Below are 23,087 nucleotides of genomic sequence, written 5' to 3'. Positions count from 1 at the left end.
TTATGGGGTAGACAGCAAATTGTGAATTATGTCACAGCAAAACATACTATTATGTTGATGAAAAATGTATTCCCTATCTTAAATAGTATTTTTGAGTAATAGAATTTATGTGTGAGTGATATAAAACAAATATTAACGGTCTTAAATTTGTGTAATGGTCGAAATATAATCACGAGGTGAAAGATGTATTGTTCCATTCCATGGAACAATCCATCTTTCACCTCGTGATTATATTTCGACCATCACACTCAGTTAATATTTGTATACCATCTACCACAGATAGCAGACATCACTAACTATCTACCGCAGATAGCAGACATCACTAACTATCTACTGCAGATAGCAGACATCACTTACTATCTACTTAAGATAGCAGACATCACTAACTATCTACTAAAGATAGCAGAAATCACTTACTATCTACTGAAGATAGCAGACATCACTTGCTATCTACTGAAGATAGCAGAAATCACTAACTATCTACTGAAGATAGCAGACATCACTTACTAACTACTGAATATAGCAGACATCACTATCTACTGAAGATAGCAGAAATCACTTACTATCTACTTAAGATAGCAGACATCACTTACTATCTACTGAAGAAAGCAGACATCACTAACTATCTACTGAAGATAGCAGACATCACTTACTATCTACTGAAGATAGACATCACTATCCACTGAAGATAGCAGACTTCATTTGCTATCTACTGAAAATAGAAGACATCACATGCTATCTACTGAAGATAGCAGACATCATTACCTGCTGAAGATAGCAGATATCGCTTACTACCTACTGAAGATAGCAGATATTGATTTTTCTCTTATGAAGATAGCAGACTTTACTAACTATATACTAAATATAACAGACATCCCTTACTATCTACTAAAGATAGACATCCTTTACTATCTACTGAAAATAGCAGAACTATCTTCTGCAGATAGCAGACATCATTTTCTCTATAGATTGAATGCATCATATTTTAGTGGTCTTTAATAGTTAAACACTTTGAATGCGACTGATACCTGTTGCGCATGTAGTTAATCTGATGTGAATATTAACCATCATAAATACCAGGCATCACATATTTTTGGTATCTTGAAATAGTGCATTGCAAGTTACTGCTACATGCTGAAAATTATTTGGCCAAGAATTTTATTCAAACATAGTGTATACCTAGTGTAATTAATATCGGAAGATAATAAACAGCGCATATTATTGGTTTCCAGAAATAGCACATATTGAATATTCTTACTGCACAGAAAGTAGGGTGGTATCATGATGCAATGTCTGTTCCAATTTGTCAGATATTTTGTTGAAAGTTCGGTGTGTTTATATGTGACATTTTTGTCAGCTTCAGCTTCTTTTTGCAAATATTCTATAGTTTGGAAAATTTAATAGAAAACTATTGTTTTCTTCTTACAAAATGTAAGATATTTTTGGTCATGAAACCTCAGGTTATTTCCCCTTATACTTAGTTTCTTTATATTCCCCAATCTTGCACTTCAACCGTTTTAACATACTAAGGTTTGCAGAAAGTCCATGACTGAACATGTGAATACAAACCATGTAAACATATGCTGCCAAAATATACAGTATGAGTATTCATTTCAAAATTGTGATGGTGTAAGATAAACAATGGATTTGTATTGTCATTTTATATTTAGTGCATGAAATGTGGTGAGATATTTAATACCACTGATGGTATTTATGGTCTAGGAATGAAGTACTATAATGAAGATAATTGAAAACAGCAGCTAAAATGTCTAATATTTAATGATATGCTTTATGGGTCCATTCACTGACTTAGCTATAAATAAAATCCTTTTCACATCTGGCATCTCCATTGATCTCTTTTGCTGTATTTATTTTACATCTATAATACCAGTCATTGTAAGGTCACTATCATTCACTACAGTGACTCAGAACTATGTGTTTAGCTATGAGGCAATATCAGTTTGTGATATGTTCCACAAGATTTACAGTAATCCAAAATGTTTTTGCAGCACAAAATTTTATGAATAGGAAAGAACCATCATTATATGGGAGCATTTAAGTTTTGTGAAATTGATCATTTTCTTAAAATCCTAATAGGAAGAAGAGCATGAAAATTTTAAGAATCTATGTCGTTCGCAAAATTAGCAAAATTTTCCTGCATACAAACATATAAAGTATTTTTTATTAACCATTAATTATACTAAATGCTTCTAAAACGATCAAGAAGATTTTCGGTACTATAAACTTGCGTCCATTTCATGTATCAAAAGGTTTTATTTTCTGGGTTAAATAGATCAAGTACTGATCACATAAGAACTTGTTGTTGCACATGTTGTATCAAATTCTACTACTTGATGTTTACAGGTTTAAGTTAATCAAGCGACTTTCAACATGTTATTCATACTTAAAGTATCTTCTCCAAAAGAGGAAATCCATGTTATTGATATAGATACAGTCTTTAATGTCAAGTTGAACAGCACAGAGGTTCTTTTTAGATACAAAATATTGAGTAGTTTTAGTAGCAATGTGGTATTTTGTAATCTTGATAGATGATACAGCTGGTACTACTACTATTTGCATCTTTTGACCCAAATCTAGCTTTAACAACACTTCAGGCAGGTATAGAGGATTGTTGCTTGCTTAGAATAGAAATATGATATTATTGCTGTATAATATCAATTATTAGTCTAGCCGAGCGGCGGCTAGACTCCTGTTTTTGGGCGATTTCTTTCTTCTTCTTCTTCTTCTGTCAACATTTAACCTAATTTGCTCTAGCTCCTTCATTATTTGACCGATTATGACCAAACTTGGGCACAAGCTCCACTACCCCAGCCTTTAAATTTGACATGACCCATTTGGGGTCAAATGTCACGCATGAGTAATTTTGGCTAAAACTGTGATTTTTACCAAAAATGCTTCTTCTCATACAGATTACATGGTAGAGTATCGAGATTTGGACATTTACCTTGGCTATAGCCGGGGCCTATGGGGTCCTCACAGATTTGGGGTCAAAGGTCATTAAGGGGTATTTCCGCACATAACCAAATACCTTCAAAATGCTTCTTTTCCTACAGATTCTATGGTACAGAGATGCGATTGACACATATGCATTGACATTAGTTGGTGTCTATGGGGTCCTCACAGATTTTGAGTTCAAGGTCAAACAGGGGACAAAAATGGTTGATTACTGAAAATCACTTTAAAATTCAATATTTTCTGCATATTACGTGCTGTGATCATCAGAATAATGCCAAAAGGGCTGTAGCATTATGTTCATATACGATTGTAATCAGATTTGGCTTAAACATGGAGGAGGGGTCTGTTTTGGGGTCAAAAGGGGTAAAATTCTAAAGTTTGTCCAATTTAAATGAAAATTAGTATATGTGATCTTGATATGATTCAAAATATATTGGAGGTCATTTCAAGGTCACCAGAGGTCAACGAAAGGTCAAAAGGGGTCAAATTCTAATATTTGTCCAATTTAGATGAAAATTAGTATATGTGATCTTGATATGATTCAAAATATATTGGAGGTCATTTCAAGGTCACCAGAGGTCAACTAAAGGTCAAAAGGGGTCAAATTACAAAGTTTATTCAATTTGAATGAAAATTAGTATATGTTATGTGGATATGATGCAAAATGTGGTGAAGGTCATTTCAAGGTCATCAGATGTCATTTCAAGCTCACGGCTAGACTTCGCAGCCTTACTAAGGATGCAATATATCTAGTTCATTTTGATTTTGGCTTCAATTGTTTCATAAAAATTTTGAGTGACCGAGTTTCCTGTATATTTACTTCAACACTGGAATAAAAGATAAAATACCGGTACTGATTTCATCATAGCCCCACAAAAAGCATTTTGCTTAATTTTAAAAATAGAACTTGGTGTTTATGATTTTAGCTCGGTTAGTGAATAACACACTTTGTGTTGTGATGTTATTACCATACAAATAGTTTCTGTATTTGCTCTGTTCTTCCTGTTCTCCTTTGTTGTTATATTCTTGTCCGGCTCCGACAGATACTTGTCTTTTATCAAATTTCCATTATTATTATTATTATTATTACCAGGATGTGATTTGCAACAGTTAAAAAAGAAGGCACATTGCTCAGAAAAAAAAATTGAATTGCATGAGATTGTGTGGGAATAGTAGCAAATTGGCAGGACACTTCAAATTGCCCAAAATCTGGGTTTGTAGGGGTTGAACAGAACTTTGAGAACAATAATTATAGGTTAATAAATGCGTATCACTTGTTGGGAGTGTTGATACTGAGATGTTGATGTGTCTAAATGTACGAGCCCCTAAGGAGAAGTGCATTAGACGCATCATCATCATTATTTTGATGCGTCTAATGGATTATTTTTTACAATTTTGTACAACAAGTGATATGAATTTATTATCCTATTTCATACACAAGAAAAAAAAGCAAAGATTTTTGCTATTTTTATAACAAAATTGTCACTAAACGTGTTGGAAAATACAAGCAAATATAAATGCATCAACACACAAGAAAAATGAACTCATCCAAAAGCACTGTGCATAGACGCACATTGCGCGCCTGTGCATATAAACGCAATCAGTGCATATTTCGCATTTTTCTAACATTTGCTCTGATTGGTTCTTGCTATCTAAGAGTGTATGAAGACAATACCACCAGAAAGCAAGTTCAAAATTAGTATATGTGGCTTAAATTAGCTAATAAAATGATTTTATATATAAAAATTGAACTGTACAGAGAAAATCAAAGTGTTGAAAGTGAAAGACACATTTCAATATATAGCACATGATTTTGTATTTTCTTGTTGAGCCCTACCAATTACCCGTGCTTTTCAAAGAATCATACACACAGTGCATAGAATGTATTGAAGACTAACTGTGGTCCTGCGTCAAAATCATTTCCAATCCAAATAATTATTTGATGTGCTTAATTACATGGATGGATTGACAAACGTGTAGTTTACACAAGAAGTGGTAGTGACACAAACCAGTATTACATCTTGCATTGATAGCCATTAAGTGATAAAATGCATTCGAAGAGATTGATGCAGCCAGTCATTCATGAATATATTGGTAGCAGGTGCTATCAATAGAACACTTTTATAACACATAATGGAAAAGCTCTAAAAATAATATTATGATTCATTATGTGAAAACTGAGAAAATCTGTTCCAACTGGCTAGCAGGGAACCACAGCATGGATCAAAAAGGGTACTACTTTCTGATTAATTGTCAACAATTTTTGTCACTGTAAAATATTCATTTTTGAAGAGCATTTCCACAAGTAAAGAAGAATTTCTGAGCTCATAATTAAAATATAGGTGTTCAGGGTATTAACCTGTCAATTGCTGAAGATAAATAGTGAAAAGTGACATCAAACTATAGCAGCACAAAACCATTTATCTAATGATAACAGTTAACTGATGCTGGATACAAAATTGTAGAATAGGCCTAAAGGTGAACATCTTATCTTGTTACATGAACGGCTATCTCATGAAAATGGCAGACTTAAAAGTACCACATTACTACCACTGTGCAGTAATGATTTATAACCTCTGGAAAAGAGCTAAATAAATACTAAAATAAATACTATGGCATGCATCAGATGCAGTGCTCAGTCAATAGATCATCTGAAGTCAATGGGTAATATTGCTTGTTTTCTACTAAAGATGGCACTTATTTAGAGACATACCGAAATTTGCCACATTGGGTAGTTACTCACGAGGACCGTAGCATTATGTAGAACAATCTGAACAATTTGCATATTATAAATTATAAATTTTTAAAGTTTGATGCAAATATTTACTCCTGTATTATTTAGGATATTATTGGCATAAATTGAGTAGAATACTTTGCCGTTTGTGTTGCTTTCAACACATACATGCTTTAACTTTTCCCATCTATATGTGTTGCCATACATTGGTTACATGCAAATATTGCAGAGTTTGGGTTGTCTTGTTTAACCCCTTGAGAACTACCTGTCGATTGGCCAAAAACAAGTTTTCCTTATCAATTTGCCCAATCAGCAACATTGTTAGAATAATTTCACCACACAAAAACATTGGGGTGAATTATTTGCAAAGCTCCATTCTGATTGGTGATTTAAGTGAAGATTTCATGTAACTGACCAATCAGAGGAAATGTTAGATCAGCAAGTAGTGCTCAGGGGGTAAAAATGTCTTATTACAGGTGTAATGACATTACACATGCACAATACACATTACTGCTATCTACTGAAGAAAGCAGGTATCAGATATAAGGCTACCGATCCCCTGATATAGAAGTGTTGTCATGCATTAAATTCATTCATTTAATACACTAGTGCTATCTACTGAAGATAGCAGGCATTAGCTGTTAAGGTTACAAACCCTCTGAAGACATGTTGGCTTGTTTATATTCATTTATTATAACAAATCTGGTAACACATCACACCTTGCTGCTATCTACTGATGATAGCAGACATACATAGGGCTACATGTTCTCTATAGAAATGGCATCTTGTTTATTAATTTATTCATTATAGAATGTGATCAACACTTTTGCTATCTACTGAAGATAGCAGGTATCAAGTGCAAAGCTACAGAATCCTTGATGATGACATGCTGTTTGTGTGTTGTGTATCAATTTATTCATTATAACATAATTATGTGATAAAACTTCACACACTATTGTTACTATTGCTATCTACTGAAGATAGAAAGGCTCGGATGAAATACTAGATCTGCTGGAGACATGCTGTTTTGTTTAGTAATTCATAACAGATCTGATAAAACATCAAATACTAGTCTATTGTTATCTACTGAAGATAGCAGGCATGAGATAATAGGTTACAGATCCTCTGAAGATATTAATTCATTCATTATAATGGATCTGATACAACTTCATATCAGATAGCACCTCATCATGCTATCTACTGAAGATACCAATTGTTATACATCTATAGGGTTATATGTTCTCTGTATTAATGTCATCTTGTTTATTAATTTATTCATTATCATGGATCTGGAGTTTTTATTAACCAATTCACCCATAAAACTCCACAGCTAAATGGTTTTCTTTCATTTTACCTCAATATTTTGGCCTAAAATTATCAGAAAATATCCTTGATACTTGTAACTAATATTTATTAATAATTTTTGGCAGAGAATTAAATTAAAATTTGGCCAAAATCATACATTATGGTTTTAATTGATTTATAACAGCTCTAATAAAACTTTACGTGTTAGTGCTATCTACTGAAGATAGCAGACATTGAATGTTAGGTTGTAGATCTTGTACTGTTATTAATTCATTCGTTATAACAGATCTGACCAAACTTAACACACTAGTGTTATCTGCTGAAGATAGCATGCCTCAGATGAAGGCTGCAGATCTGCTTAAGACATGAAAATTTAACTTGACGTCTACTAGAGATACCATAGCACAACTAAAAGCAAGTGGTATTTCTACAGTGTTTTTGATAGCTTGTAAAATCAATCAAATTAAATCAGTTTAAGTAGGTTGTTAAGTACTTAGTAAACCAATACCAACCATCTTAAGAGGTCTTGCTAACTAGTTTTGATACTACACATACTATGTACTGATGAAAAAAGAGTAGTGTTTTAAATCATAGCATACTATGCAAAATGGGATAGGAAGCAGCGTGGCTGAAAGCTATATTTTCTTTTATGTTACTGAGGAGCACCGTTACAAACATTGCAAAAGCGAATTTCAACTCTCGAAACGATGCCACTTGACACATGAATGCCTCAACCAATAATATTAACTGGATCTATTAATTTACCTTTCTCGATCATTAACTTAATTTGGACATGAATTAATTCAAAGCAATATTTATTAACAGCAATGGATGTTCTAAAAATGTATTTTGTGGCTTTTTGTATATTTGTGGCTTTTTGTATATTTTATTGTTGTCTGCAATTGCGATTCGGTGATTGTCCATCACTTTCCAAAAGCGGTGCATGTAATCGCTCAGTGATCAAGTATAAATTCAGTTTAACAAACAGTGAATAAGGATCATGTACATTATTGGTGTGAAACAAAGGAATGTATTATTATCCAGCAAAAGAAGTTGCTATTTTCCAATTTTTTTTGTTTCATTTCCATATTAGGTTGTCATTTATAGCACTTCTCACAAGTTTTGTCAATTCTCAATCTTCTCTTTGCAGGTTACAATTTCATGCGTCAGAATGGCAACTGGAACGATAGGGATGACAGGCCTACCGACTATGCAACATGGTATGGGTGTGGTGCTCATGTCTACAATGTATCGATACGAGGAAAAAGACCAGCTTGGTCAGATATGCATAGCACATCCCAGTGGGGTGTATTTTCAAGGTAAGACTGAAGAAATAATGTTTACTGAATGTTAACAAATCAAGGCGAATTCAACTTATTAAAAAATAATGTGGCTGAAAATTTGATCTCGTCATGGCACAGTATTGGGGAAGGATGTGAGCTCCAATCCCTGTGGCAAATATGTTGTCCATGTGGGCAAGCTAATTTATCTCACTTGCCTCACCCCACTGAGGTCTAATGGGGAGTTGTCAAGAGATAATTCAGGGATGTAAGTTTTCAGGTTTTATTGTAGTCCAGATTTATGCAATTTCTTTTATTTTAAAAGCCCGTTTTAGGGCCATTCTGGTCATTTTCATACTGTTTTTGAGGCTTATTCAGGCTTTTTGCTAAAAGTGGACTTTCATCCCTGATAATTACAATGTAAGTGCTGAGAGAAGCTGTAACACGGTTGCATCATTGTTACAGGAAAATGATTTTGAAGTGTCTCAGTGCCAGCAGCGAAATAAATTGTTGAACTATGCTGGTACCCAACAGTGAAATCTTATTATATTTTACCATGTGTGTGGATTAGCATAAGTTAATTTAGTATAGTGTGTTTATACTCAGCCTGATTTTTCAATTTCAAGAAGTAGGTTACATACAGTATATCTAACTGTGTCAACCATGAGCTGTTACTTATGCTGGTTTCATACTTTCCTGTAGCTTGCCGCTATGCCGCTCTAATTTAAAGATGATTTTGCTTCACTGTGCAGTTGCACCAGAAACGATAGCGTTGACCAGCGGCAAGCCGATATACCGATCACTCCACGGCTTTGCCCAAGCTGGGAGTTGTGAATTCAAGTCAATTCGGAGCGATGCCGCTGTGACGTGTGACAACAAAATTCGATTTTGGAGCAGTGCTGAGCGGCAACAATGGCTTTCAGAGTCATGCTGCTGCCGCTCAGCTTGCAGAGAAGTGCTAGCGGCATGATGAAGCGTTACGCTGCTCAGCGACAAGCGGCAGAAAGTATGAAACCAGCATTACTGCCTGTAAACATGTTTGATAACATCTAATTTACAATAACATCATATCTAATTTGGAAATCTAAAAAGGGATAGCCATTAGGTGGCTATCACATGTAACTTTTCTAAAACTTTTTACCGTTATACAACGTATGATAGTCCTGTAGGGCATCCTTAAATCCTTGAAAATCCCTGGACCAAAAGTCAGGGTAGGGGCAAGATATTGATTGCCATGAAAAAGTGGGTCCGGACTAGAGGATGAAAAGTCTAGATCTCGTAAAATCCCATTAGTCAAAGCATGGTGTATACAATAGGAAGGCAGTATCCAATATGGGTAAAACCGGCCAAATTCAAAAGACTTTGCCCATTTCATGCAGCGCCATCCTATTGTGTCCACCATATCCAAAGGCTAATTGAGATTACAAAAGTCCAGGAAAACTCTTGTAAAAAATTCAATAATCCTGCACACTCACTCCAGATTAGCTTTAACTTTCTCCCAATCCCAGTACAATTTTCTCTACTTAGGCATGTTATTCCCATCCCATATATTGCTCCCGCCTACTCACAGTACAAAAAGAGGATATTAATCCTGTTCACTCCTATATCTCTCGTAAAAACCACCAAGAAATTTCTTTCTCCAAAACTTCCAAAAGTTGGATCATACTTCATTCATTACCAACACACTTATGATTTTATTGATTCAGTCTGTTTTACCACAATTTGTTATTTAAATTCCCTGTCACTTTCTAGACACGTATCACTGCAGTCATAGTAGATCTATGCATATGAATACGATCCAGATCTATGTAATAAAAACACACTACTTGAGATGGTACTTGTAATAAATTTTGTGCGTAAAAGCTTTTTGAAAAAATAAAATTATTAAAAATGCTGTCTATCAAGTTATATTGAAAATGCTTCGTGTCTAAATTGGGTGCTCTGCACTTCCTAATGTAACTACATTAGCACTTTGACTAAATTAGTACCTTCAATCATATTGCTGCAGTGTAATGATAATATTTTGAAGAAAAATAACTGAAATTTGCCCTTTTTGATCAAACACTTGTCATTTATACATGACATTTATTTTTTTTAATATATCGCATATATGAATGTTCTTGCATTATTAGATATGAAAATGATTGGATTGTTTAATGTATTTATGTCAATAGTGGGAATACAAAGTGTCTGAGATTGAGTTAACATTAGAGACAATGTACATAGGAATTGCTTTCTGTGCTCTAATGGAGGAATATAATATATGTAAATCATGCATAACTCGCAAATACAAAATCGGAGTCAACTGCAATTTTGGGAATAAACTTTATTCGTGGATATCTACTTAAACGCATTTACTATAAAAGAGGATGCTAGGATCACAAAATACTCCTTTAGTTTTTGTTTTCCCAAGTTTACACAGTATATGATTGAGTTGTTTTTGTCTACAAACATCGTAACTTTGATATTTGTTTCTTTATTCATCCCCAGGGACTTCATTGAGTTGATGATTTCTCCTGATCGCCCAGAGAAGATGAAGGTGCTGCAATTCTTTGCCATGACGTGCATCATTCCAGATGAATCATTCTTGGCTTCCATGATCAAAGTGTCACCCATGAGGTAGGGAACCAACATTTACATGTAGTCACAAAATAAACTACGTCTGTCACATAATCAACCTCCCCCTTTACTCCCTCAAGGTGGTATGGTTGGAGGTGTCCTGTTTGTTGCCCACCTGCACCCCACTAAAGGGGAGACACATAAGTTTGGTGGGTATAGTTGGACTGAGAAGAGTATCTGAGATAGAATTAAAAAGACTAGTTTGTGTCCGTCACCTGTCAAACTCGGAAGCGATTTGTTTACAAGTTGTCATGATGATTGAAACGCAGAATGTGGTGGTAAAACAGGGTACCACCTGTAAACCTACAAACCGTCTCAAAAGTTAGTGTGTGCTACAGACCATGTACCTATATTACCCATAGGGAGATAAACTACTGGGAACCACAAACTTGGCACTCCGCTCGCTGCTCGCTATTCGTGGGGCATCATGGTTTGTGACTCACAGCTTGTGGCCCCTAAATTGCGTAGTAGTCTTTGACAAAGACTACTCAAAACTTAGATCTTGGTTATAGGAAACTTTCTTTTCCTGAACTCACAATGTCAACAATGCCTAGAAAAGTTGCTTTTTACCATTTTCTGCGATTCCTTTTGTGTGTTGACCACTCCTGCCCTGGTACAGGTGATACACCCATGCTGTTGGGTTTGGTTGAACTGAAGAGGGTTGGGTTTTCAAACCAAAAGTTTCACAAGTTCAATTATTAGATATTAGTGCACAGGGAATATTGAAGGTGTATTTCGAAATCAGTTTTAATAAAGTTTGAAAAAAATGTTTTTAAATAAATTGTGGAAAAATTGACTGCAAACAGCCTAAAAATGCATTTGAGAGTGCATCCAGTATTGTTTATATAAAAATAAATCCATTGTTGATTGGTTAAAATCAAAAAAATTGTGTGTAATTTGTGAAAAATGGGTCAGCGCCCCTGTTAGGTGCAGAAAATCAGGAAAAAAAAACATGTCCATCCAGTACATAGTCCCTGGTTGCCGGCAAATATGTGTAGGGGTGTGCTCATTGTAGGGGTTGTGTCGGTTTGTCTGTGTTTGAGTGCTTGCATGTGTTTTGACTAGATATGATAGAATATATGATGGAGGAAGTAAGCGTAAGTGTGAAGAACAGGAAACCAATAAGAGTGGGGAAAAATTGCGCTATTGGACTCCAAGTCTCGCTACAATGTATTCTAAATGTAGCTTGTGGGACCTGTGGGAAATAAAACACTCTCTCACAATATTGCTTTGAAAATTTGAAACAATATTTGATGTGTATAAGGTGTATTTTGTGGTTTTAAGCCAAGATGTTTTTATCTTTTTTTGAATTTTGAAAGTGAATGAAAAACAAATACATATTTTGCATGAAACATATGCTTTGCTAGATAGTCTACTGACATCACAGTTATAAAAATCCTATTATTGGATGTTCTTACGAAATTATTTGGACAATAATTCTCTCCATCAACAGAATACATTAGGAAAAACACAGTACTTGCTGTCAGAACCATGTTTTGTAGTAGACCAATCAGAAACCAGATCAAGGAGGCTCACATGTGCCTGTTACAGGGCATATTTTAGTTGAAAAAAAATATTGCATAGCATTTTCAGGGTTGTGGAGTGATAAGAATTAAACATTTTTAACAGAATCATTTATATTGTAAAAACTGCCATACAACTTCATCAAACTTGTGTTAGTATTTTGTTTCAAATGTATAGTATTTTGACATGCAATACCAGTTGAAGTTTATGCACTATTAATTGAGGCTCCTTTTGGTTAGCACCAACTATGCTATGATCAACTTATAATAGACAGGACTCATAACATCGTGGATTGATACAGAATGGCGTACACATAGGCAAGTTGCGCTTTGCATATTTCCTGACCGATGAACACTTTTGTGAATCTACGTAGGCGTAAGTTGAGACTTCATTTATGCGCGCAGTAACAAAAATCCAAATAATTCTCGCTTATTACGAGCTGATCATGATCTATGAATTTCAAATAAAACATTGAAATGATCTCAGACATGGCAATCTCTATGCATAGAAAGGGCTAATGACAATGACAGGATGATTACCATGCACACCAGACTTGATATTGTATCTAAATAAATATCTGTGACTACTTAACCTAATTGGTAAGTAGGTAACATCATCAGAGCACAGGCCACAAGTACCACCGGCAATATCTCATACATTCATGCTGTTGAGTCATCTGTCGTCAACCCAGACTTTTCATTTTACATCATTTGATATTCTTGACCGTTTGATATTAGGCTTTAGTTTGATGTCTGTCAACCAAAAACACTGACATGTCAGCCCAGCGGCAACTACAATCCTGGAAAAAATAGTTGACACACTTGTACTATAAACAAGTGCATATCCTATCAAAATTTGGGTTGGTGATTGAATCATGCATGCAATATGTGATGTACAGACTCCCCCTGTATCTCGCTCTTCCCCACTCCCTCTCTTTAAAAGTTGGATGTGTTCACAGACCTGCCAATTCCCTTGCTTTGTCCAACATTGAATTGGGGGAGCAGCACCCACACTAATTGTGCATCGCATATTCTGGGACTGGCACACGCTTACACAAATTTACACAAGCTTAAATTGGGACTTCATTGAGGCCAAAAAATCTGAAAGCATATATGTTTCAATTTTTAAACTGTGCTCTTATTATGGAGACCCCTGAATCTTGTGAGTTGCAATGAAATGAATCTAAACCTCAGAAAATAGATGCATCATTGTGATGTCTACTGGGGGCCCTTCCAGTTGAAATCCATACACCCTATGGAAAACATGCCCGTAATCGCCCACACATGGATTGTGAATTTCAAATGGGGTTACCTGAATGGGTGACTCCATTTAAAATCTACACCCCTCTGTGTGGAAGATTAAGGTCATGTCTTCCATAGGGGGTGATGGATTTCAACTGGAAGCCCCTCCATACTCTCCAATACAGTGTACCACTTTTCAATCACCACCCAGCCATCTCTTCACTATGTGCCGTTTAATTCAATCATCCACAACACCTCGGCAATGTTGTTTCACAAGGTACCACATTTCACTACCTCATCAATTTAAGTAACAATCAATTTAGAGATACCGTTACAGCCCTGCTCTGCAAACAGTAGCCGAGCACTGACGGTTGAAGACGAGAGCGATTTGGTTAGAGGGTGTAAATATTTTAGTAGATTGCTTTTTATAATGTGAAGTTCACCCTTATGGCTCAACATTATGAGTGATGATGATTAGTGATTTTCATTTAAGGTGATCAATTTATATTATATAGACTTATTAATTAGTAGTAGAGAAAATGTAAGGTAGAGAAAATGTGTATTTGTGTTGGGTGTGGGGGTGTGTGCATATGTTCATATCTGTCTCTGTCATTGTCTGATTATGTATGCTTATGTCTGTGTGTCTGTCTGTCTGTTTGGGTGTCTGTCTGTCTGTATATGTGTACAAGGCATTTAACCCAAAACAGTTAAAAGTATAATGTAGTGACTGGGATGCTCAAAAGACTGTATATTGGTGATTATGGTTGCAAAATGGAAGTTTGTTAGGGAGGATAATAGCAGGGTATATCATCAACCAAAAACTACATGCATCGTATAGTGATTAAAATATTGGGGAAAATCTGGCAAATTTGAACAAATACTCATCCATACAATTACACATAAACACATTGCATGCATTCACATGGATGATGTGGACGCAAATATGAATTAATGGACCGCTGAACAGTGCATCCAGTATGAATACCCTTATTGTTGGTTCTCTTAGATATACAGGGATGCCATTTTTCAGGCAATTGCCTGATTTCAGGCTTTTTGTTACTCCAAATTTCTGCACTTTTATTTATTTTCAGCCCATTTTGAGGCACTATAGCCCAAAGTTGCACATCTTTTCTGGCTTTTCCTGCAATGTCACTTCAGGCCACTGGCAGCCCTGGATATACATATTCCACTGAGTAGATCAAAGTCATAGTTAGAGCAGTGTGTATTGTAAACTCAGTTTATGTTACTCCTTGATGTGAGTTTGTGGGTTTTGGTCATTATCTTTAAAAAAAAATCATATCAACTTTCAAGTTTTCAAGCTATGGATGCAAAATAATCCAGATTAAAACTCCCTCTAGGACATTGTGTGGGGGAATAACATTGAAAATGTGGTTTTAGTTGGCAGACATCAGGGAAACTTTGTGTCATGTCATGAGTGCCATGATGCGGGATAAATGAAACAGAATCATATTAAACCTCAACCCCCACATGATAGAACATGAAATATAAATGAGAAGCTTATGATGAGGCAGAGGAAATTTGTGTGACTGGGAAAATGTGGGATTTAACAAGATTTCTTGAAGTCAATGTTGATGAATGTCACTATCATGTCAGTAGGGAAAAAAGTTTGATAGGATTTATGTTTTGTTATTGTGATATTTCAAGGGCAAGTCTGGGATGTTATTACATGAAACTGATCAAGATTTTATGCTGCTGTGATCCGCAGTAGGTCCAGTGGGGTTAGGGAATGTAGTGAAAGTGTCATCCTCTCACAGGTCTAATGCCTTCTTAAATTCTTTGCTGCTAGCACAAAATCATTGTTATACAGTGTTCAGCTTAAAGCAAGACTTGAGACATAGTGGATTGATATAACACAAACACATTGCATGCATTCACATGGATGATGTGGATGCAAATATGGACTTATGGACAGCTAAACAGTGTATCCAGTATGAATATCCTTATTGTTGGTTCTCTTAGATATACAGGGATGCCTTTTTCAGGCAATTGCCTGATTTTAGGCTTTTTGTTACTTCAAATTTCTGCACTTTTATTTATTTGCAGCCCATTTTGAGGCACTATAGCCCAAAGTTGCGCACCTTTTCTGGCTTTTCCTGCAATGTCACTTCAGGCCACTGGCAGCCCTGGATATACATATTCCACTGAATAGATCAAAGTCATAGTTAGAGCAGTGTGTATTGTAAACTCAGTTTATGTTACTCCTTGATGGGAGTGTGTGGGTTTGGGGGTTTTGGTCATTATCTTTAAAAAAATCATATCAACTTTCAAGTTTTCAAGCTATGGATGCAAAATAATCCAGATTAAAACTCCCTCTAGGACATTGTGTGGGGGAATAACATTGAAAATGTGGTTTTAGTTGGCAGACATCAGGGAAACTTTGTGTCATGTCATCAGTGCCATGATGCGGGACAAATGAAACAGAATCATATTAAACCTCAACCCCCACATGATAGAACATGAAATATAAATGAGAAGCTTATGATGAGGCAGAGGAAATTTGTGTGACTGGGAAAATGTGGGATTTAACAAGATTTCTTGAAGTTGATGTTGATGGATGTCACTATCATGTCAGTAGGGAAAAAAGTTTGATAGGATTTATGTTTTGTTATTGTGATATTTCAAGGACAAGTCTGGGATGTTATTACATGAAACTGATCAAGATTTTATGCTGCCGTGATCCGTAGTAGGTCCAGTGGGGGTAGGGAATGTAGTGAAAGTGTCGTCCTCTCACAGGTCTAATGCCTTCTTAAATACTTTGCTGCTAGCACAAAATCATTGTTATACAGTGTTCAGCTTAAAGCAAGACTTAGTGGATTGATATAAATGATGTGCTCGCAGTCGGGCGCAGCATCTATGGTAGTTGCGCCTTGGAGTTGCGCTTTGCGTAATGTGTGATTGGTGTGCGCTATGTGATTTTGTTGATGTGCGCAATAACAAAAAAGCAAATAATTTTTGCCATTAATAAGTCGGAACAAAGTTTAACTTCTTGCTTGGTATTGCAACTTCTCGCTGGGATATGTGCCAAGCATTTCGTAACTTCTTAAAGCACTAGATGTGAACATTATGGTCTCAGATGCTTGTGTATGGAGTTCCATGCTAACACCTGTTGCTGGTACTATATTACCATAGGAAATAAGAATTAGTAGTTGCTTTACATAGCAGATGTAGGTTAGTGGTGGACACCTTAAAAAAAATGGGCAACTGCATTGAGTGTGGTTTTGAAGGTATGGTACCCTAGCTACCGCGTTCTTGCAGACAAATCTATATGGTTACATTCTATCCAACCAAAAGTCATTCAATTGACTTGAATTGGTATGGTTGTTCTAATTTAATGAGGATGTTTTCATGTGTGGCCTCTGCATACTACAACATTTATGTGTGCTCAGCTCAAATTTGCAGTAACCCAACTCAACAAGCGGTGGAATCGTCAAATGATTCAGTTGAATCTTTTGTTTTATAAATACAATATCAAGCATTTATCCTTTTTTTTTGTATGCTTTCGCACATATTATTGAAAGTAAATATGTTATTTCGAAATTAAAGAAATTCCACAAAAAAGGATTCGGGATATTAAATTTGCCATTAGAGACGTAATGTCAATAACATAATGTTAATATCCTCTAAAAGCTGCTGAAAATGGGTTGGCAGTAAACGGCTGGTTCTCCAGACAATCATTGACCTGTATTTATTAATGGCGTTGAAGCCCATTTGGGGAATTACCTACTTAATTGTTCATCTCAGACAACACAATTAAAGTCACATATTGATCACAGGGTTGCCATGTTGTGCTATCTAACAGCGCAAATGGCTGTTTCCAAAATGGCCAATGGCGTATTGGAAATGAGGGTGGTTCTTATTCTGGACCCTTGGGCTTAAACAGGCTTTTGTGGTTTATAAAACTGATGAAAGCATAGTGTTTGTGGATTTGATGGTTGTAAATATTACCTGAACTTTTTTGAAAACATTTAAAAACAATTTCAAACAATTAAAAAAAATATGAATACCCCTTTAAAAAAAAAAAAAAAAAAAAAAATTAGGAATGCCCCTTTAAAAAATGCCAAGTAATGGAGTAAGTAAGTGCTATTCATACTAAAAGCTGGACCATTTACGACAATTTTCTCGTCTACATCCGTTGCTTGATTGGAAAAGCAATTGCCAATATACTTCGATCAGATGTTGCTATATTATTTTTCACCATAATGTGGCAGTGACATCATTGCATAGTACATTTCATTGGGCGCAGTTTCAAATTGCCAGCATTTGCACAAAGCATTAGCGTACACACGCACACTTCCTCAAAATACTGAATTCAACATGCAAGCGTGTATATGCGTATGGGTGCTTTTAACTTGCGTTCGCATATACACTACGTGCTGTAGAAGTGTGGATTCATAACTGATTAACAACGGTTGGCTCCTCTACAAAGGAATAGGAAGAGTTGTTAAATAATTGATCATGTGTTTTGCTCCCTTAGATTAAAGTCCCATTCAGTGATCCTAACAAAAGTATTAATAAAAATTAGAATTGTATATAAACAGGCCTCGAAATAAAGCGGGCCTCGGCCCTTGGCCCCGAAAAATCAGTGAGGGCCCGCAAAGATACATCCCGGGCCCAAAGGGCCCGCAAAATTTGTGGCAATTTTTATCACTTACGGACTTGAGCTTACTGCATCATGCAACACCAACAAATCGCCCGACTATATTGCATTCTAAATTCACATTTCAGGAGAATTGAAGTAAATTCAAGGCCAAAAACATTGTTATTTACTTAGATCTTTAATAATATTAGATAGTTATGATGTCAAAGTAGGTGTAATAACTCTGTTTTTTCACATAAAATCGTCCGATATTGTGTTTTTTGGTACTTCCGGGATAGCACAGTACACCACTAGAATACAGCAGGTCATGAATATTAATGAGGTTCTGTCACTGTGGCGGGTTTATAATAGCACTGCATGACTTTTGCATATATTAAATCACTTTTGATTTTGATAAAATTGGAGATATAAAGGAAATGGAAGACTGATTAACCGGGACTGATACTAATGACAATGTTTAAAAACAAATCAATTAAATTAAAAATAAAAACTTTTTTCGAAAAAAAACCAAAACCCAGCATCATCTAAAAAGATTGCTTGCCCTATTTCTTTTTTCTTTGGGCTTCTCTCTAACTATTCTTTCTAGTACTTCTTTATGTAATTACCTAATTACTTAATTACTCCTACTTATTAAATAATCTATTCATTTGAATGTTAACATATGGTTATTTGTTTCTTTATTTTCCTTAGGCTCCTACAGTTACTCACTTTTTTGTGGGGTCACAAAATCAATGGCCCAAATTTGGGCCCCCAAAATTTTGTGAGGGCCCTCAAACATTTAAGATCAAGGGCCCAAATGGCCCTCAGAAATTCTGGCTTATTTCGAGGCCTGTATATAAATTCCTTGAAAGTAAAGGATAAGTCATATTTCTGAAATGTGAAATTTAGGCAAAATAACGAGGAAATAGCATTATTGACAATGCTGAAGCTCTGCTGAAATACATGTAGCTAATTTATATACTGTCAGTACATAAATTACAGATTCATGAAAAATGTCTTATTTTGTCTTTCATACACGGCTTTCGGCTGTACTACTAGTAGGCTAAATAGCACATCTATGACAACGAGAAAGGTACCAAAAATTTGGATGATTTTGTATGATCGTCCGGATGAGCAAATCACTGAATGGGCCTTTAAATGCAGCCAATGAAGTAATGTTCTCTGTTCCAGACCCAAAATGGGCTATTCCATTTAAAATCCACACTACCCCTGTGGAAGATTTAGCTAAAGTCGTTCACAGTGGGAGTATGAGTTCTGAATAAAATAGACAATTGGGTAACTTCTATTTGAAATACTCACTCCAGTTGTGGAAGATATAGGTAAAGTCATAATACAGGGGGAATATGGGTATTAAAATGATTAACCTTGACCAATTACATTTGAAAAACATACTCCCCCTGCGGAAGATATTTCCAAAATCTTCCACAGGGGTAGTGTGGAATTTAACTGGAAAAGCGCATTTTCACAATTGAAACTTTCATATTTCCTCGGATAGCATTGAATAGTTATCAAGCAGCATGATCTAAAAAAAAACATGATTTAAGACAAGTTATTGACCTATACAACATGGCTTAAATGTTTGGCTTTTATAAAGATTGTAATCAAAATGTGCTAACAGCCATGTTTAAGACCAATTGACAGCAGACAGATAGAGAGAATGAATGTGAGCAAGAACATTACTTGTTTTTAGTGAAAGTTCAGTATGACCCTCAGGCATAGTAATCCTTTCTACGCAATATTGTATGGCAACTTTATTTTGTGAAAATTTTAATAAATGGGAATTTTGCAAGAAGTTGTTTTCAGAAACTGCCATGTAACAGGACTCTTTGTCAGGAGGTTATTTTAAAAGCACGCTTGGTGATATAAAATTGATTTTCCCTATTTAAAAAATAATCAATTTGGCAACAGCGAATTTTCATGAAATCAGTAAGAGAAGCACGAATATTTCATAATTTTTATTTTGTTATCGCTCATGTAATAACATTTTTGATGCTCACAGTAAATTTGTGAAAATAGATTGCTTTTAAAAACTGAAATACATGAAAAAAAGGTTACAACAAAAAAAGGATGCTTTACAGTATTGGTGATATTGTGTTGTCAGAATTTATTGAATGTAGCAAAAATGATCCCTATTGGCTCTAACCTGCTCACCTGTGCAGCCGTTTTGCTGAAGAAAACCTGAATGAGAAGGAAGTTTGCTGATCACAATGAGGGATACTTGCTAAAATACTCGGATGAAAAATAGTGCGCAGAGACCCTGTGGCACCCAACTACATCATAACAACCTCTATGCATCCTAGAAAAGACCACAAAGATGCATTTTGTATGTAGTGCTGTGAGGCTGCTCGAGTTCATGTTGTACAGTCTTTTACTTTGTATATTATAAAGTTTGAATTTGGGCTATTAATGCTTAAAACTTGCTGCTAGCATTAAAAAAAGCAACTTACATAAAATGATGTCTTCTGTCAATGTAGACTAAAACCAGTGGCAAAACCAAGAATGGGGGAAAAGGGGTGCAAGGGAACTTTCAATGCTAAAAGGGTCTAAAAATCTTAAATATCGGGGTGGCTAGCATCCACCGGGAGAGGGGGCAGACATTTTGGGTATTTTGAGCCTTCAAAAAGAAGGGTTTTGTAATTCTTAAATTGACATGTATTGAGCATATTTTGCTTAAGCTGCAAGCTGTTGCAGTGGTGAAATAAGCATTGGACATCAACATTGAAATTGTACAAACCGATAACACGGAATACACCAAATATTTTTCATTTTGTTCCAGCTGTATTAAAGTCCATTAAATTGAACGTATAGTTTAAATTAAACTTATAAATGCTGGCAGCTTCCTATAACTTTCCAGGACTCGTATGACTGAGTGCGCACAACTTATGCATATAGTGACGTAGGCAATACTTAACAATTGGGCATTAAATATGTTTTGATAAATTTTGTTTTTGAGGCGAGAAAAAAGTCGATCTTGAGGTGTCACAGGAAGCATGGTCCATTTTTTATCAATAGAAATAGGGTAAAGACCTATATTGATAAGGTGTGTACTTGATGTAAAAGTGGTTCAAATTTATTTGCAAATTTGTTCTGTAACACAAAAAAATAGGGAAAACAGGGATGTGTTAATAGAAATAGTCGTAAGTAAGCTACTTTCCTGGACAAGTATATTTAACTATAGACCGGCACAGGAAGTTTGACGAGCCCACTTTTAGCACGGCATCTTTTTACGCTGAACCAAAAAAAGCGGTAAAGCGTTTCTCAAGTAGAAAGCACTCCCATCCTCATCGAATCGAGGCATGGAAACTATAAAATAACAATTCTATTTTGCTGTAAAAGGGAGAGAGGAAAATGTCATATGTCGTATACGCAAACCCTTAAAATTGCATTTAAATCTGTAAAAATATGAAGAGTTGAAGCACAAAATGTGATACCATTGCTGCTTGGTGTTATTTTCATATAAACTAATATTGTTATTGATAGCGTTAATTTATATGTTATATTTTAGTGTTCATTTCTTCTTTCAGCAACAGTCCTCATGAAATAGTCATGTGTATTGCAAAAAATCTTTAAGTTGTTTTCATTGTTGAAAGGGATTTGATCATGTTTCCTCCTTTGTTCATCTCGGTTTAACAACTCGCGTCCGGCACGTCTGGTGGTTTACTTCGCTCGGGAAGGAAACCATGCAGATGATGCGAACGCATCATTGTTAAACGGTGATGAACAATGGTGAAACATGATTGAATCCCTAATTTTAATGATCACAAGCTTTTAATACCATACTCAACACTAATTAGTGCCCCCTAATTAGTAATTACAAAATATCTCACTGCATAATAACAATATTAATATTAAAATGCACACAGCAGCTTTTGGCGATATCACATTTTGCATCGGAACTCTGTGCATGTTATCCAACCTGCAAGCAGTAGCTTTTGTATACACACCCCAAATAGCTATTTCTCTTGCTGGTAAAAAGGAAAAAGAAAACATAATTTTGTTCATGGTATTACGGTGTATAACTCTTAAGGTGCATTCATATCACTTGAGCATTTTCAGAGCAGAACATTGCTTACTATCTGTAGTTTTGCTTACTGCGTTGTTTAACTTTAGTGTTTTGATAGGTATAGGCATTTTCTAACAGACCTATTATTCTATTGATGATTATTTGCTACAGGAATACCTTTATCCATGGCAATATGCATTTCTTGAAGCAGTTTGACAGGAGAGACGACAGGGGATTCTGTAGGCACACGGAAGATATTGATTTTTGCGGACAGGTAAGCTATGCTAACAAATTGGAGATCAGTGCCAATTATATTGCACTATCTCCCTTTCTTAACCATTGTGAAATTGATATTGTGTCTTTCATTTGTTATGTGCTTTTATTTAAAGCTGTTTTATTGAGAGACAAGATAGGAGTTTATATCGAATGCTCAGTGCCAGAAGTGGGTAAGTGCAATAGCTGCCCAGTGAACATTTGACAATTTACACACAGTATATGTACTCATCTACACATGGCAGCTACACATGGCAGCTATTGCACTTACCCACTTCTGGCACTAAGCAGTCGATATGCTGTTATGAGCGGTATTTAAACTAAGATATCAACATGCTCATCTGTCAGTACACAGTTCATTAACCCTAGAACTACTGAGCCATATTTTGTAACACAGACTATGAAGGGGAGGTTGTTGTAACCGCCCTATTTCCAATTATTTGTATACCTCCACCGGAGATATCATGTTTCCTGGTTGTACGTCCGTCTGCCTATCTGTCCGTCCGTCCGGCCT

The 23,087-nt window shown here is 35.6% G+C and overlaps 1 protein-coding gene across 2 annotated transcripts in view; it reads left to right on the top strand.

The window, feature by feature from the left end:
* The window catches only part of LOC140148866 (uncharacterized), a 180,775-nt gene that overhangs the window by 129,447 nt on the left and 28,241 nt on the right, over window positions 1–23,087 (top strand). For both annotated transcript variants that reach the window (XM_072170952.1, XM_072170953.1), the window contains exons 9-11: window positions 8,166–8,334; window positions 10,786–10,914; window positions 22,472–22,574. In XM_072170952.1, coding sequence (XP_072027053.1) covers window positions 8,166–8,334; window positions 10,786–10,914; window positions 22,472–22,574 — 401 coding nt within the window. The remainder of the gene's footprint in view (window positions 1–8,165; window positions 8,335–10,785; window positions 10,915–22,471; window positions 22,575–23,087) is intronic.

The sequence above is a fragment of the Amphiura filiformis genome, chromosome 3 (genome assembly GCF_039555335.1).
Source record: "Amphiura filiformis chromosome 3, Afil_fr2py, whole genome shotgun sequence".
In the NCBI taxonomy this organism is placed as follows: Eukaryota; Metazoa; Echinodermata; class Ophiuroidea; order Amphilepidida; family Amphiuridae; genus Amphiura; species Amphiura filiformis.
Note: the sequence above shows the minus strand (reverse complement) of the source record. Positions and strands in the feature narration are given on the sequence as shown.